We start from the raw sequence: 14,992 nt of genomic DNA, 5'->3' as shown, positions 1-14,992 counted from the left end.
TCTGACCAATTTGATTGGATACTCTGATGCAGTCAAGAAAGAACTGGATGCAGGGAATAACTTTGATATTATATACTTGGATCTTAGAAAGGCTTTTGATACTGTTACACATGGAAGACTGCTGCACAAATTGGAGCAGTGTGGCATTGGAGGCAAATTGCTGCTATGGATAAAGGGGTGGTTAAAAAGGGAGGGTGACAAGACAGAGAGTGGTAATCAATGGACACTGCTCATCGTGGACTAATGTTATTAGTGGAGTCCCTCAGGGCTCAGTGTTGGGTCCATTATTGTTTTCTGTATTTATAAATGATATTGATGATGGTATATCAAGCTTAATGTCCAAGTTTGGAGATGATACAAAGGTTGGCAGGGTTGTCAAGGACACTACTGACACTATGCCGCTGCAACAGGATCTGGAAAGGTTGAGCAGATGGGCTGAGAGGTGGCAAATGAAGTTTAACATTGACAAATGTAAAGTACTACACATGGGAAACAGCAACCCCAGAGCAACGTATTAACTCTGTGGTACTACACTGACAGTGGTAGAGAATGAAAGGGACTTGGGGGTGATTGTGGAGGCAGATATGAAGTTCTCTGAGCAGTGCAGACGGGCTGCAAGAGTAGCTCATGGAGTTTTGTCAATGATATACAGGAATTTTTCCAGCAGGGATAAGGAGGTGATTATTCCCTTGTATAAGGCAATGGTCAGGCCACACCTAGAGTACTGTATACAGGTCTGGAGGCCTCATTTCAAGAAGGATGTAGAGCTGCTGGAACGAGTACAGAGAAGGGCAACAAGATTAGTGAATGGAACAAAGGGGTGCTCTTACGAAGAAAGGCTTAAGTTTTGCAAATTACAGTGTCTGGAGACTAGGCACCAGCGAGGTGATCTGATAGAGGTGTATAAAGCCTTGAATGGTTTAAGCATGCTCGATGCTGATGGGATTCTTCGTCTAGCTCAGAAAAATCACCTGAGAGGGCATAAATTCAAATTGAGGAAAGACAGATGTAGGATAGACGTGCGGAAATTTGCCTTTAGCCAGCGGGTGGTTGGTTGGTGTAACAGACTGCCATCCCTTGTGGTGGAGGTTGATAGCCTAAATAAGTTTAATGCTCAGCTGGACAGGTATTTTGAACGAACAGAGGGGTGAAGTGGAAGTGGGTTTTTTTTTTTTTTTTTTTTGGCTGATGCTGCATAAGCTTGCTTTCTTGCATCAAATGCCTCTACTAATGCTAATGCTAATGCTAATTCCTTATATTCATTTAGTGTAATATGTGTTTATGTTTAATAAATCTTGTTTCGTTTGCCTATCTTTTTGCGTCTTGACTATTCTCTCTAGTTACACATAATCCACTGAACAAAATGTTGAAAAGGAACCATAGTTATGCGGTACTTTGGAGCCCAATAACATAGAAAGGAGCCCAAAGTATAGACACAACTCAAATCTTCGATGCTGTGAGCTGGCTCTCAGTGTCAATCTGAGTGAGTCTTGAGGGCACAGGATTTATTGTCCTAATATAAATTGCTAGACGATCATATGAAACCCAGGTTTTCTGGATGCAAATATTAGTGTCTGATCTTGACGGAAGCCGAGTGGTTCACAGAGAATGTTGTTTGGCAAGAACACACTGTAACAGAAAAGCCTGTGGAACAGCATACAACGCGGAGATGGGGAAACCCCTAGTGCTGTTACACCCTATATACTTTACACTTTACTAAATAGTTATAAAATTGGTATGATTATGTATATCTCATATTGTGAATACCCTGACAACGAGTTGCCATGATATTGCACCACCTCGAATAAGTAACTCTTCACCATAGGAGAAAACTATTGTTTCTTATTCTCAGCAGATTCCACCACCCAGACGGAACCGTTTTGTAGCTGATTGGCTCCTCTTCGGTGGGTGGTCAGGCACCCACCGAATCTAACCAAGCACCGTGCCCACACACCGAAGAGGAGTCAATCAGCTCTGAAACGGTGCCGTCTGGGTAGTGGCATCCGCCCACTGAGAATAGTGTGCTCCTATGGTGAAGAGTTATTTATTCGAGGTAGTGCAATATCATGGCAACTATTTTGTATATCTCATATTGTGAAAGTATTCACAATATGAGATATATACAAAAATGATGCAAAACTTATAACTATTTAGCTACGAGCAGATCTGATGCATTTGCACTAACTTGTAAGCATGTTAACTCACTACGCAACTTGAGGCTTTTGCCCTAAAACTCGACGTAATTCAAATTACTACACACCATCAGGCATCGCTCATATTGTGCAGTTATACTTCGCAACTGCCTTGCCATCATTGCAACACCAGGGTACCTGACCACTCACCGAAAAGAAATCAACAAGCTTTGAAACAGTGCCGTCTGGGGGCATGATGGCCATGGAGTTTTCGAGAATAGGTAACAGCAATCTTCTATACCGGGGAAGCGTTGTCTATTCCAGGAGCTTTTATGTGGTGTGAGTTGAAGGAGTAACTCTTCCTTCGACGGCATTTCTTCCCCTTCCTCTTCTAGTATCACCTTCCTACATCCTTTTTGCTTTCCTGAGTCTAATAGGGACAGTATGAGGATAATAGAGATCTTCATTACATACAATATTTCCAAGGGGGACGCCTGGGTACTGGCATCTGCTTAGAATAAGTAACAATAGTCTTCTCCTATGGTGAAGAGTTACTTATTGGAGGTAGTGCAATATCATGGCAACTCGTTGTGAAGGTACTCACAATATGTGTTATACATAATTATGCCAATCTTATAACTATGTAGTAGTAAATAGTTATAAGATTGGCTATAACTTATAACTATTTAGTAGGCTGGAGCAGATCTGATGCATTTGCACTAAATTGTAAGCATGTGAATTCACTATGCAACTTGAGGCTTTTGCCCTAAAACGCGACGTATTCGGGTTACTCAAATGAAATAATTTATATATGCTTCCTTTCTCATGTCGTTTTACAATATTAATACTAATTGTAATACTATTGCGGCGGTTTCCCAATTGAGAAATTTCAAAATAACATCTTCATTGTGATATTCACAACCATCCCATTGCAAAAATTGTCAAAACAGTTGAATTAACGCGGGCCAGAGTTACTGGCACATTTTCGACAACTTGTTGAGTCCATGCTATAGTGAAGCTGATGTGTTCTGAGTGCTGAAGATAGGCCTACTCACTATTTGGTAGGTTGATGGATCGAAATTAATTTTAATTGAAGAGATACTGAAGAATAAAAAATAATGATAGACAAGTACTGGCGTTGCAGTGCATTACAAATGGAAATTAAATTCAGCGTTAGTTAGCAGAATTGGAAAGCCCTGCGATTTGCTAATACAATAAAATATATAGAAACAGTGAGATTCCCCTCTTCCCTTGTCTCCTCTTTGTATACTACTGCTTTTCCTTCCATTCGCAAGTCGTAGTTTTTCAGCATTTTCTTAACCATTCTCTCTTAATTTAATTTATATTCGTAACGTACCTACATTCTCTCTCTCTCTCTCTCTCTCTCTCTCTCTCTCTCTCTCTCTCTCTCTCTCTCTCTCTCTCTCTCTCTCTCTCTGCCATCAACCAGTGTCTAAAATCATGCCACTTTACAAAGCTGGCTGCAAAATTTTATCAAAATGTAGTGAAAAAGAAATATAATCAAATGAATAAGCGAAAGAAGATCAAATAAACATATAGAGAAAGAGATAGGAAAGTTAATAATGCTAAATTATCGGCTGTATACATCAATAGGCTCTCACCTGCAACCAACATCCATTTCCAATATATGCCCTCGTGGGTAGCACAGTTGGTAGAATCGCCTTTCTCCCCACACCGTGTGGAAAAGACTTGAGTTCTAGTACCATCGATGACGTGAGGATTTTTTAATGGACTTTTTCACAACGTGGTTGAGTTAGTCTCAGGCGATGTTTTTTTCGGTAGCTTGGTTTTTGCTCCCGTAGCCTTGGGTTTTTTGTATAGAAAATCGACTAAAGAACACAAGCAATTTACAGGCATTATATACGGAGAATTATGGCTTTAGTCACTGATGCTCCTAAAACCCTGTTACCACAAAATTTCATATATATATATATATATATGTTGGAAACCGGCAATGAAATTCAGCTAAAAATATTTTTTTTATAGTGATCTTGTGCTACTTAACTAAATATTTGAAACGTTTAAGAACTGTCATATTTTTGGCCAAAATATCTACGATATTTTTGTTCAGTCACAAGGATAGAATACTGTTGCCATCTATGAAATGAAAAGGCAGCTGCCCGCTTGAGTTTAAAATCCAAGCGTTGTTGAAAGATGGCGGCAGGGATGAAGTTCGAAACAGGGGACTTGGTTTGGTATGGTGTAATCTAAGCATGAGAATGCGTATATATGTTGTTATTCTATCAAAAAAAATATCACAAGTGACATTTTTGCTGTATTATAATTAAATATTTTCTTGTTTCAGGGCCAAAATGAAAGGATTTTCACCGTGGCCTGCCAGGGTGAGCATAAACTTTGTGTGTGTGTGTATATATATATATATATATATATATATGCTTATATTTTAATTATATATATTTTATCTCTTATGGTGCTTAAGTTTTTTTTTGTGTGTATATATATATATATATGTATATATATACACACACACACACACACACATGTATGTAAAGAAAAAAAAAACATTATTTTGTGGAGAACCAAGTTTTAATTTTTTTTTAATTATCTGTAAATAAATGAATAACCGCTATTTATTTTGAAGATATGGTAATTCCATTTGAGTAGTTTCTTTTAGACACTGTGGTAAAATTTGTTTGAAACATTGGATTATGGGATTTTTCTTCTAAAAGAGTAATGCACTATTGTTTATGGTGAAGAATAGTACACAAATCCTAACAGGTCGCAAGTCTTAAAAGGAAAATTTTAGAGCCACATTTTTTAAATCAGATCTGCTGATTTCAGTTTTATCATTGTGATTCAACAACCTCTTTTAACTCTTGTTGGTTGCTTGGCATCTGACAGACATCAGTTTTTAATTTTTAATTTTTTTTTAAATTTGGGAATAAGATCGTATTCTCCAATATTTCCTCACAAATTTTGTCTAAATTGCGAAATAGTATTTGCTGTTTTCGTTTCAGTTTGTTTGAGTTAATGCTAAGTTAACTGTTTGTTGGTGTCAGACAGATGCCATGTGATAGAATGTGTTTTCAGCTACGGTAATGTATCTGTACTGATGGCCAGGAATTGAGGGGAGATGAGTAAAAAATTGCACAGAACACAAACAATTTCAAACAATAAAAAGCGGGATAAATTATGTTATCAGTCTTAATTACTAAAAATAATGTTTTCAGTCCAAGAGGAAAGCTAAAATTGAATTCTTAAATTAATAAAAATACAATATAATATAGTGCCACCTGATTGATTTGTCCCTCTGTGGGGATGACCAGTGAGGCAGGGTTAATAGGTAGGTCAACAAAAAGAGAAATTATTTTAATCCATTTGATAAAAATAAGGTTAAAATGAGAATTTTTATCATAATGAATAGAATGCTCAACATCAAAAGATATAGTAATCATGAATTAGGGCTAAATCTGTTCAAATCTTTGACAGTTTTTGATATGCACTACCTTTGTTCTAATAAAATTGAGCTCTTCATTCTTATTGTTAGTGCCTGTTACTAACAAATTATATTTTTATGTAAACAAAGTGGAATTTATAAATATAAGTTTTATTCAGTACTTCCAGAATCATAAATTTACTATTTAGCCTCAAACCAGGCATATCAAAAATTTAGTGAGTGGGTATGCCGTGTACTGGTTCATAATTTTAAATAAAGGAGGACATTACGGTGGAAAGTACAGTCAGACCTCTATATAACAAAATCGATAGTTCCCTTCAAAAAATTGGTTAAACAGAAATTTTGTTATAAAGAAATGTGATCTTTTCAACAATGAAAAATACTGAAAATTCAGAAATATAGTGAAAGATGGGAAATAAATCAGAAATAAGTGGGAATGAATAAATTAATTATTAATTTATCAATACACACATATTAAGAGATGACTACTTACATGATGCACACAATGTATTAGTACACTTTTAAGAATTACGTCATAAAATATTTGGTTATTTTTTGTTGTACACTGGATTCTACTGTACATTGTTCATAAAAATGTTTGCATTTGTTTAAACACTCCAATATATTTTCTGTTACATTTTCTTCTCACTGAAGGTCCGATTCTGGAAAGGAACACCTTCAAGTATAAATAATAATAATTTTCACTGTGAGTAATATCATAAAAAGTAAGATAATTACAAAGCAACAGTTACTTCTCTTTCACTTGAGTCTTTGTTTTTATCTGTATTGCATTCCTTGAAATGCAAAGTTTCAAATTTTGCCAACATTTCTTGTTTGGAAGAACCTTGCCCTCATTTTCATCCAACTCATCGTCGATATTGTCACTAGTTCTTTAAATATGCTCCAAAATGTTGGAATCGCTTGGATATTCAGCTACTATGACATCATTATCAACTCCTAAGAATTTGTTAAGAACAATTTCTCCACTGATCAAACCTCGCTTGGAACTCTTCCCAAGATTAGTCAATGTCTTGTAGTAGTACATCCTGTTCATCACTGTTAATTGGAGTTTTAGCAAAACAATTCCTAATCATCGTTTCACTCACATCTTGATTCCACACTTTTGTGAACTCTGATTTGCACATCCGCAAATCTATAACAGAATCTATAGGTTGGTTGGTTTCTATTCTCAGTATAATTTTTTTCAGTATGCACTTTCGGTAGTGCATTTTCAAATCCTTGTCTCATTGGCTGCAATTTAGAAGAGGTATTCGCAGGAAAGAAAACAAGCTTCACACATGTAAGTTTAGAAATTACTGAGTGATGTTGGGCAGTGCAGTTGTCGACAATCAACGCGATTTTTGTGTTCTATCGAAATTTAAAGTCCACTTCTCAAAAATTTCACTTGTCATCCAAGATTTTTGCTGTAGTTCAACTCTAATGACTTGACTCCTTTGAAACATCAGGATTGTTTACTATTTCCTATTACCAAATGCTTGTTTTTCATTACCAGCCATATTTGCACCAACCAAGACTGTAATTCCCTCCTCTGTTTTTACCACCTAAACATTTATTACCTTTAAAAGTCAGTTCGGCAAACATTTAAAAAATAGACCTGTTTAATCAACATTGAATATGTCTTTGTGTTCGTAGTTCTCCATAATTTTTTTCAAAACTGTTTCTTTCCAATGGATATAGTCTCCTTCAATTGCAACTCCACTTTCATAAGAAATAACTTTTTCGAGTAAGCCATGCTGATTTTAAATTTGTCCAGCCAACCAGAACTGGCTTGGTATGTTTAATGCCCCAGAAAAGATGCATACTCCATAGTTTTTTCTTTTATTAATGGCCCTGATATTGGCACATTTTGATCTCAAATCAACTTCATCCACTTAAAAACTGCTTCATCTACATCTTTACACAGGTATAATTTCGCATGCCTCCAACTGGGTCCTGTTTTCTTAAACAGTTTGAAAACGAAACAGTTTTTCAGAATGGTCAACACACTACTGGCAGGAATACCAAATTTTAAAAGAATTTCTTTTTTTTTTATGCCTCGTTATACACTATTAAGAACTTACACCTTTTCCACTACACTCAAGGATTTCCTCTCAGACACTGTAAGGTTACTTGAACAGCACCTAAAACAAAACTGATTTAGGGACCACTTCTACCTACCATGTAAACAGAGACAGGGGAAATTTAGTGAAAGTGTGGATGACTCATTTCTTCGAAACAACAGATGAATTTCTGGAATAAAGGAAAATCACACTCTCCTAATTTTCTAATGAGATGCTTACAGTAGAAAACAGGTTGACCAAAGCCTGGGGCATATTCCCAGAATATGCCCTAATCTTTGCCAATGCTTATAGTAGACAATGGCTGTGGATACATAGATAGCAGTTAACCAGCACAACTTCTTGGTACAGTAGTGTATACGTTTTTCTTCTTCTTTTTAACCGTTGCTGATCCGCTGCTGGGCAAAGCCCTTGCCCAAAACCTTCCATATTTTTCTGTCCCACACCTTGGTTGGCAAGTTTTCTCCTGCAGGGTTTTATTGGCATCACTAAATTGTAGAATGTTTTAGCTCTTAATTCGTGGATGTTTAGTTTTAACTCCCTTTAGCATCTAAGAGCTAAAGGGATTAATTCTTAATCCTTTTAGCTCTTAATTCATGCTTTCTGCAGCATCAGCTTTATTGCCTAAAGGCCAGAGGTGCAAACAATGTGTACCCAGGTCTCTCGAAATCAGTTATTTATATGGAAATTTTTTTCGTTATATGGAAACTATTTTCAATGTGATGACCAAGGGGAAATCAAAAAAGTTTGCTACATAGAAAAATTTGCTATGTGAAAGTTCATTCAAGAGAGGTCCAACTGTATGTGTAACATCTTATCTGGAAAGGAACATCTTCAAATATAAATAATAATTTTCACTGTGAGTGATATCATTAAAAGTAAGTAAGATAACCTAAATTACCAAGCAACAGTTTCTTCTCTTTCACTTGAGTCATTGTTTTATCTGTATTGCATTCCTGGAATAGAATAATAAATTTCACTTATATGACAATTACATATACATAGAGATTTGAAAAAATGAGAGTATATCTGTTATCATACAACTGCAGTCATTCCTCTCCAATTCTGACACAGTAAATGCACAACTTTCAACTGTTGTAACTCTAGATGCATATGGGCCAACTCTTCCAATTTAGCTAGAAGTTTTCTACCAGTAAGTTGAAGTTTTACAACTAAAGCAACTACCAATTAGTTGCTTTAGTTCTTATAACTTGTACCAAACTATAAATGAATCCACAGGAAGTAGTCAAGGTGGTGAACAGGCCAACTTAATGTGCTTATCAAGCAATAGAGCTTCTAGATACTTAAATGGAAAGCATTTCAAATGTCTTTTTACAGTCTGTTTATTGTTAATATAGTCTGCAGATCATACAATTAATGGATATTTTATTCTTTGTTTTAGAGATTGTAATCTTGCAGTTGCATCATTACAAAAACATGACAGTAACACAGATTTTTTTGTTTTGATCAAGATAACTGTCACAACTTTCTATTTGGTCAGAAGAATGTGTAGTGTTATAATATTTGAATAGAATTAAAATATTATAACACTCTGCCTTCCTTACCTGTCTGTCTGTCTGTAGATAGCATTGAGGTGAATCCTAGCTTGTTGGCTGAATTGGGTGACAATGCCATTATACATGAACTACATGTAACGTCTTATCTGGAAAGGAGTACGTTCAAGTAATACTGGCAAGATACCTTTCAAAAAGCTTTGGTAAGCATGGTTATTGGTCACAGTGGGAAAATCTATTACATGATTAACTGTTAACTAAAAATACTGCACAAGATATTAATAAGAAAATTACTCTTGATGCCACTTTAGTTTTACACCACGTTGATATTCTTCCTCCCATTTGTCCAAGTTGTGTGAACTGCTGACTCCATCTTTATTACAAAGTTTATCACAAAGCTTTCATTGATAAACAGTATCCAACTCACAAAACCATAGTCTTGTTCATGACACTGGAGGAGCCATTGACAGAGCTGTTGTCTTTGAGGGGTAGTATGCTGGTGGCAGTGGTTGCACTTGCTGCAGATGGAATGGGTACAGTTGCAGTTTCTGAAGAATGTATTACCAAACTGACCTATGCAGAACCTATAGAGTAGTACAATTTGTTAGCTACTTGTCTGTGGATCTTGTAGCATGTCATAAATTTTATTTTTAGCCTCTTGATGGTGGGTTTGTGATTGCCCTGGAAGCCCTGCAGTATGACAGATTGTGCCACTCTTCCTCAAATGCCAATCAATAGCCTCAAACGTGGCTATTTGAGAAAAAGGTGGAACAATAGTTTGGCAGTTTTCTGTTATGACTCTCTTCATGGTACAGTTATCTTGCTTCAAGTAAATTTCTGTTACAACCACACATAAGGTGCATATATGTACACTTAGTATTGGAAAAATGTGAAAGAAACAATGCTATTATAAGCCCCAGCAATTACTAATATTATACACTATGCAGATGCTCTACTATCATTTAGCATTAACATTAGTTGAGGCATATGATGCAAGAAAGCAAGCTTATAGAGCATCAGCCAAAGGGGGGGGGGGAACCCTTCCCATTTCACCTATTCGATCACTCCAAATGTTTGTCTACTTCAGCCTTAAATTTATTTAAGCTATCAGCTTCCACAACAACACACCTGCCCATCAGAGACACTGTTTACAGTGGTGCATTGAACAAAGGACTGGACAACAGTGCAGTGGAGTAAAGTATACTCTTTACTGATGAGAGTAAATTCAATCTCAGCAGCGATTCTGGACATTAGCTAATCTGGCTAGAGGTTGGCACACAGTATCACCCCGCAAACATCACTGAAAGGGATCGATATGGCCGTCAAGGTGTTCTCGTCTGGGGACGCGTTATCTTGGATGGATGTACACAACTCCAGATACTGGAAGGCGGTACTGTAACTGGTGCATGCTACTGTATTGAGGTAATCCTTCCCCATGTACGTCTGTTCCAAGGTGCCATTGGCCTCGAGTTCATGTTTATGAATGATAACGCCACACCCCATCACACTGCAGCTGTTGATATGCTTTTGGAAAGTGAGGACATTGTTCGTATGGATTGGCCTGCCTGTTCCGCTGATCTAAATCCCATCAAACACATATGGATGCTCTGGGGAGATGCCTAGCGGCACATACACACCCACCAGAAAATGTTCACCAGCTGAAGATGGCACTGACAGAGGAATGGACAATGTTACTGCAAGAACTTATCAGCAACATTGTTCTAAGTATGGACAGGTGGTGCAAAGCCTGCATCAACATTAGGGAGGATGATCGTATCTCCTACTGAGGACCACCTCTTCCCTTTGTTCCATCTTTGGCAGTGATGCATCTGTATCATGGCAGTCAGTGCTATGCCATTTTGCCATTTTTGAATAAAGTCACTCTGTGCTGTTTTTGTTTCCGTTGTTGTGTTTGTGTCGGTGTTGTTTCCTTCATCATTTCTGTACCTCACGAGGTTCCTTTGGTATGCTTTTCCCAAATCCAGGCCACTCCTATGATAAGCTATAGGTGAAAACCTGACTTGTTCTTAAGTTTTGCACACCAGTGTATATATAAAAACTATAATTGGGAGTAAATAATGTACAGTTAATTTCTTACAGTAGGAAAAAGTTCTCAGTTGTCTAATCATAATACGTATAGTATTATTTAGTATTAGTATTAGAAATGGCCGCATGGTGCAAGAAAGCCTATGGCTTATGCTACACCAGCAAAAAAAAAAAAAAAAAAAAAAAAAACCCCGAATAAAACAATGATTAAAAATAAATAATAATAATTAATAAAAGAAAAGGAAATTAAACCTATCATCCTATGCGCTTCCCTCACCCGAAGGTACTATCCAGATGACCTTTGAATTTCCCCAAACTGTCAGCTCTACCACCCATGTAGGCAACTTATTCCAGTAATTTATAACTCGCTGGCAAAAATAAAACTACCTGCAGTCCAATCTAAACATTTACCCCTGTAACTTGAATTTATGTCCCCTAGTTCTAGCATCATTTATAATCTTGAAAATTTTGTCCTTATTCATTTTACTGATTCCTCTCAGAGCCTTAAACACTTCAATCAAATCTCCTCTAAGGTGTCTAGTTTCCAAACTCTCCAACCCACATATTCAAAGTCTTTCTTCATAAGGACGCCCTTTTGCCGATCTCACCAGGCAAGTTACCTGTCTTTGCACCCTTTCAAGAAGCTCGATGTCTTTCTTTAGGTGCGGTCTCCATATTTGAACACAGTATTCCAAGTGCGGTCTAAAAAAAGCCTTATATAATGGGATTATCACGTCCCTATCTCTACTTGCAAAAGTTCGATAGATCATCGATAGGACACCATGGGCCTTCCTTGCAACCTGTTTACAATGCTCAGAGAATTTCATGTCTGACTGTATCGTAATGCCCAAGTCCCTTTCCTCCAGTACTGGGTTTAGTTGAACTCCACCAAGTGAATAAGTTATTTTGGGAGTAATGTTTCCCAGGTGTAATACCTTACATTTTGTTGGATTAAAGCATAGCTGCCATTTTTCTGACTATTCTTGAAGTCTATCTAGGTCTCTCTGAAGAAGCTCAGCTTGACAGTGATCATTAACTACTCTACCAATTTTAACATCATCTGCAAATTTAGACATCACGCCCTCTATCCCTTCATCGATGTCGTTTATGAAAATTAAAAACAACAGTGGTCCTAATACTGATCCTTGGGGAACCCCACTTCTTACATCAACCCAATCTGAGGAATAGCCATTTATCACGATCCTCTGCCTCCTGCCCTGAAGCCATCCTGCTATCCATCTAAGGATTTTCCCAGTGATTCCAACCTGTTCCAGCTTATAAAGCAACCGCTCATGTGGGACTGAAGCAAAAGCTTTGCTGAAATCTAAATAAATAGTGTCGAAATTATTCCCTAAATCCAGCTTGTGAGTGACCCTTTCAAAATAGCGAACCAGATTTGTTAAACATGATTTTTCCTTTACAAAACCATGCTGAGCATCCTTGAGAATTTCAATTCGATCCAAATGATCCTGAATTCCACCCTTGATCATTACCTCCATGATTTTCCCTACCACTGAAGTCAGAATGACAGGTCGATAATTTCCTACTTCACTCTTAGAGCCACCCTTATGTATGGGAGATACATTGGCACTTTTCCAATCCAAGGGAATCTCCCCAGAGTCTAGTGATGCTTGCATAATTAGCCTCAATGGTTCAATGCACTCACTTGCTGCCTCCCTTAAGATTATAGGGTATATTTCATCAACTCCAGGAGCCTTACTGGCCTGTAGGCTTGAAAGTTTTTTCATTTATTACAGATCATCTTGTAGCTGTTGTAGGCTTCAGTACTTTTTATTGCTCTGTAACCTTTCCATGCCACCTTTTTCTGCTCAAGTAATGTGGCAACTTCACTATTCATCCAACTTGGAACCCTCCTCGTGAAGTATTTTTTTAATGGTAAATACGCATTCAAGGCATCTGTCATTAATGTTTTAAAAGCATACCACAGTTCAGTTGTATTCATTCTCTGTGTGATATCTACCCAGTTAATAGGGGCCATGTAGTACCTTAAGGCATCATAATTTCCTTTTCTGAAATTAAAACCCATTCCTTTGCCTTTTACTACTGCTACCTCTCTCATCATCATCCACCGTAGAACTCCGTGATCACTTCCTGCTACTGCTTCCTCTACTGTCAGCCCTGTTATGTCATCTGATTCATGGGTGATGATGAGGTCTAGGATATTATTTTCTCTAGTACTTTCCCTGATATGTTGATACAAATAGCAGTCATTAGTTGATATAAAAATTTTGTTCCCCATGTCGAGTTTCCTTCCCATTTACTCCAATCAATTAGAGACAAATTGAAATCACCATAATTGAAATCACCCATAACAATTTGGTCCTTGAGGTTGTCACAGACATTCTCTTAGATGTGCCAGACAAGCTGTACTTGATACCTGGGAGTCTAAAACGCTGATGGAACTGATGTTCAGGTGACACACAAGTCAAGTGGACCCAATTTTGGGGCGCCTCCGTAGCCAGGTGGGCAGGAGCATCAGTGCGTAGCACATGTTTCTTGATTAGACCGGGATTCGAGCCCGTCACCACCAAATACGGAGGATGCGTAAAGTTCAGGGAATGACCACCGCATATCCCCGGAGCAATATGGCCTTAGTTGCTAATGCTCCTAAAAACCAAATAACAAACAAAAAAACAAACCCAATTTTGGCGAAGTCCGGACGGTCTGTGATAGCCAGATCCTCTGCTTGCACCTTCACGATGGTGGAACTGTTTGTAATTCTGGGAATAACCTCCATGCACAAGTACATGGTGGGTGACCACCCAGGTGTGAACCAACGTAAGCAGGGCTCGAAGTGTGGCACCCACACCACATGGAGGAACGCCGCCCCTCTATTTTACCAGGCCGTACTATGTGGTAGATGACTCTCATCAACTGGTGCAATACCACCACTTTGCTTATTGGAGGCTTGAAGTGGTGGAACCCATGTTTAGTCTCTAGAGCTAAGTTCCGGTAAACCATTCCCTATCTCTTCCATCATGCTGTATGATTGATGACTTGAAATTATGATGAACATCGTGGCAAGATCCAATATTCCTTACATTTCAAGGGTACAGCTCTAAAACGGTGTTCGCAGGCCTGCCGCTAGTTAGTACACCGGACCAAACCTATTGGTAACTCTCTAGGAGGCTTCTGGATCAGCTAGGATTTTGCTACCTCTACTCTGCCAGATAGTGACTGGAAGGAGTCCGAGTAGTGTGTATGCGGGGAGCATTGTCGAGGCCACGTTATGTCAAGGATCTGGGTGTGTTCTTACCATATGTACGCCCTATCCAAAAATGTCATTACTTCATACAGCATGTCCCACCCACTTTTTCGTACTATTGAATACACCATGAATTGTCAAACTAAGAGAGCTAGCTTATCTGCAAAAAGATCTAAATCTCCCAAGCACTTCCTAATTCATTTCACAAATATACGTGGTCTCAGTTCTAATCTCAACGATATCCATTTCCACTTGCAGTCTGCCAAACCCCATATACTTTTTCTGACAGAATCTCAGTTATCGGTTGATTCAACTACTGCTCATCTCAGATGCCCAAATTATTCGCTGTATGATTCCTTTCGCCTCAAAGGTGGTACTTGTGCATATGTCCGTTTTGATATTCCCTGTCAGAGACTTGACAATTTGGAATCTCCTCTCTTTGATCTTCTCTGGCTTAAAATCTCTCTACCTCATTGTGTCAGATTTATCTGTTGTCTCTGCTGTTCTCCCAATTCCACTAATCACTTGGAGCTCTTTGACTTCCTCTCTTTGCAACT

At 37.9% G+C, this 14,992-nt stretch overlaps 1 protein-coding gene across 2 annotated transcripts in view; it reads left to right on the top strand.

Annotated features, from left to right (window-relative positions):
* The first annotated feature begins 4,288 nt into the window (after window positions 1-4,288).
* The window catches only part of LOC150085518 (uncharacterized), a 384,896-nt gene continuing 374,192 nt past the window's right edge, over window positions 4,289-14,992 (top strand). For both annotated transcript variants that reach the window (XM_090373310.1, XM_090373309.1), the window contains exons 1-2: window positions 4,289-4,348; window positions 4,459-4,495. In XM_090373310.1, coding sequence (XP_090229436.1) covers window positions 4,308-4,348; window positions 4,459-4,495 — 78 coding nt within the window. In that variant the 5' untranslated portion in view covers window positions 4,289-4,307. The remainder of the gene's footprint in view (window positions 4,349-4,458; window positions 4,496-14,992) is intronic.

Source organism: Mastigoproctus giganteus, chromosome 5 (assembly GCF_048544385.1).
Source record: "Mastigoproctus giganteus isolate SK-2022 chromosome 5, ASM4854438v1, whole genome shotgun sequence".
Lineage (NCBI taxonomy): Eukaryota > Metazoa > Arthropoda > Arachnida > Uropygi > Thelyphonidae > Mastigoproctus > Mastigoproctus giganteus.
The sequence above is the reverse complement of the archived record's forward strand: the minus strand, read 5'-3'. Positions and strand labels throughout refer to the sequence as shown.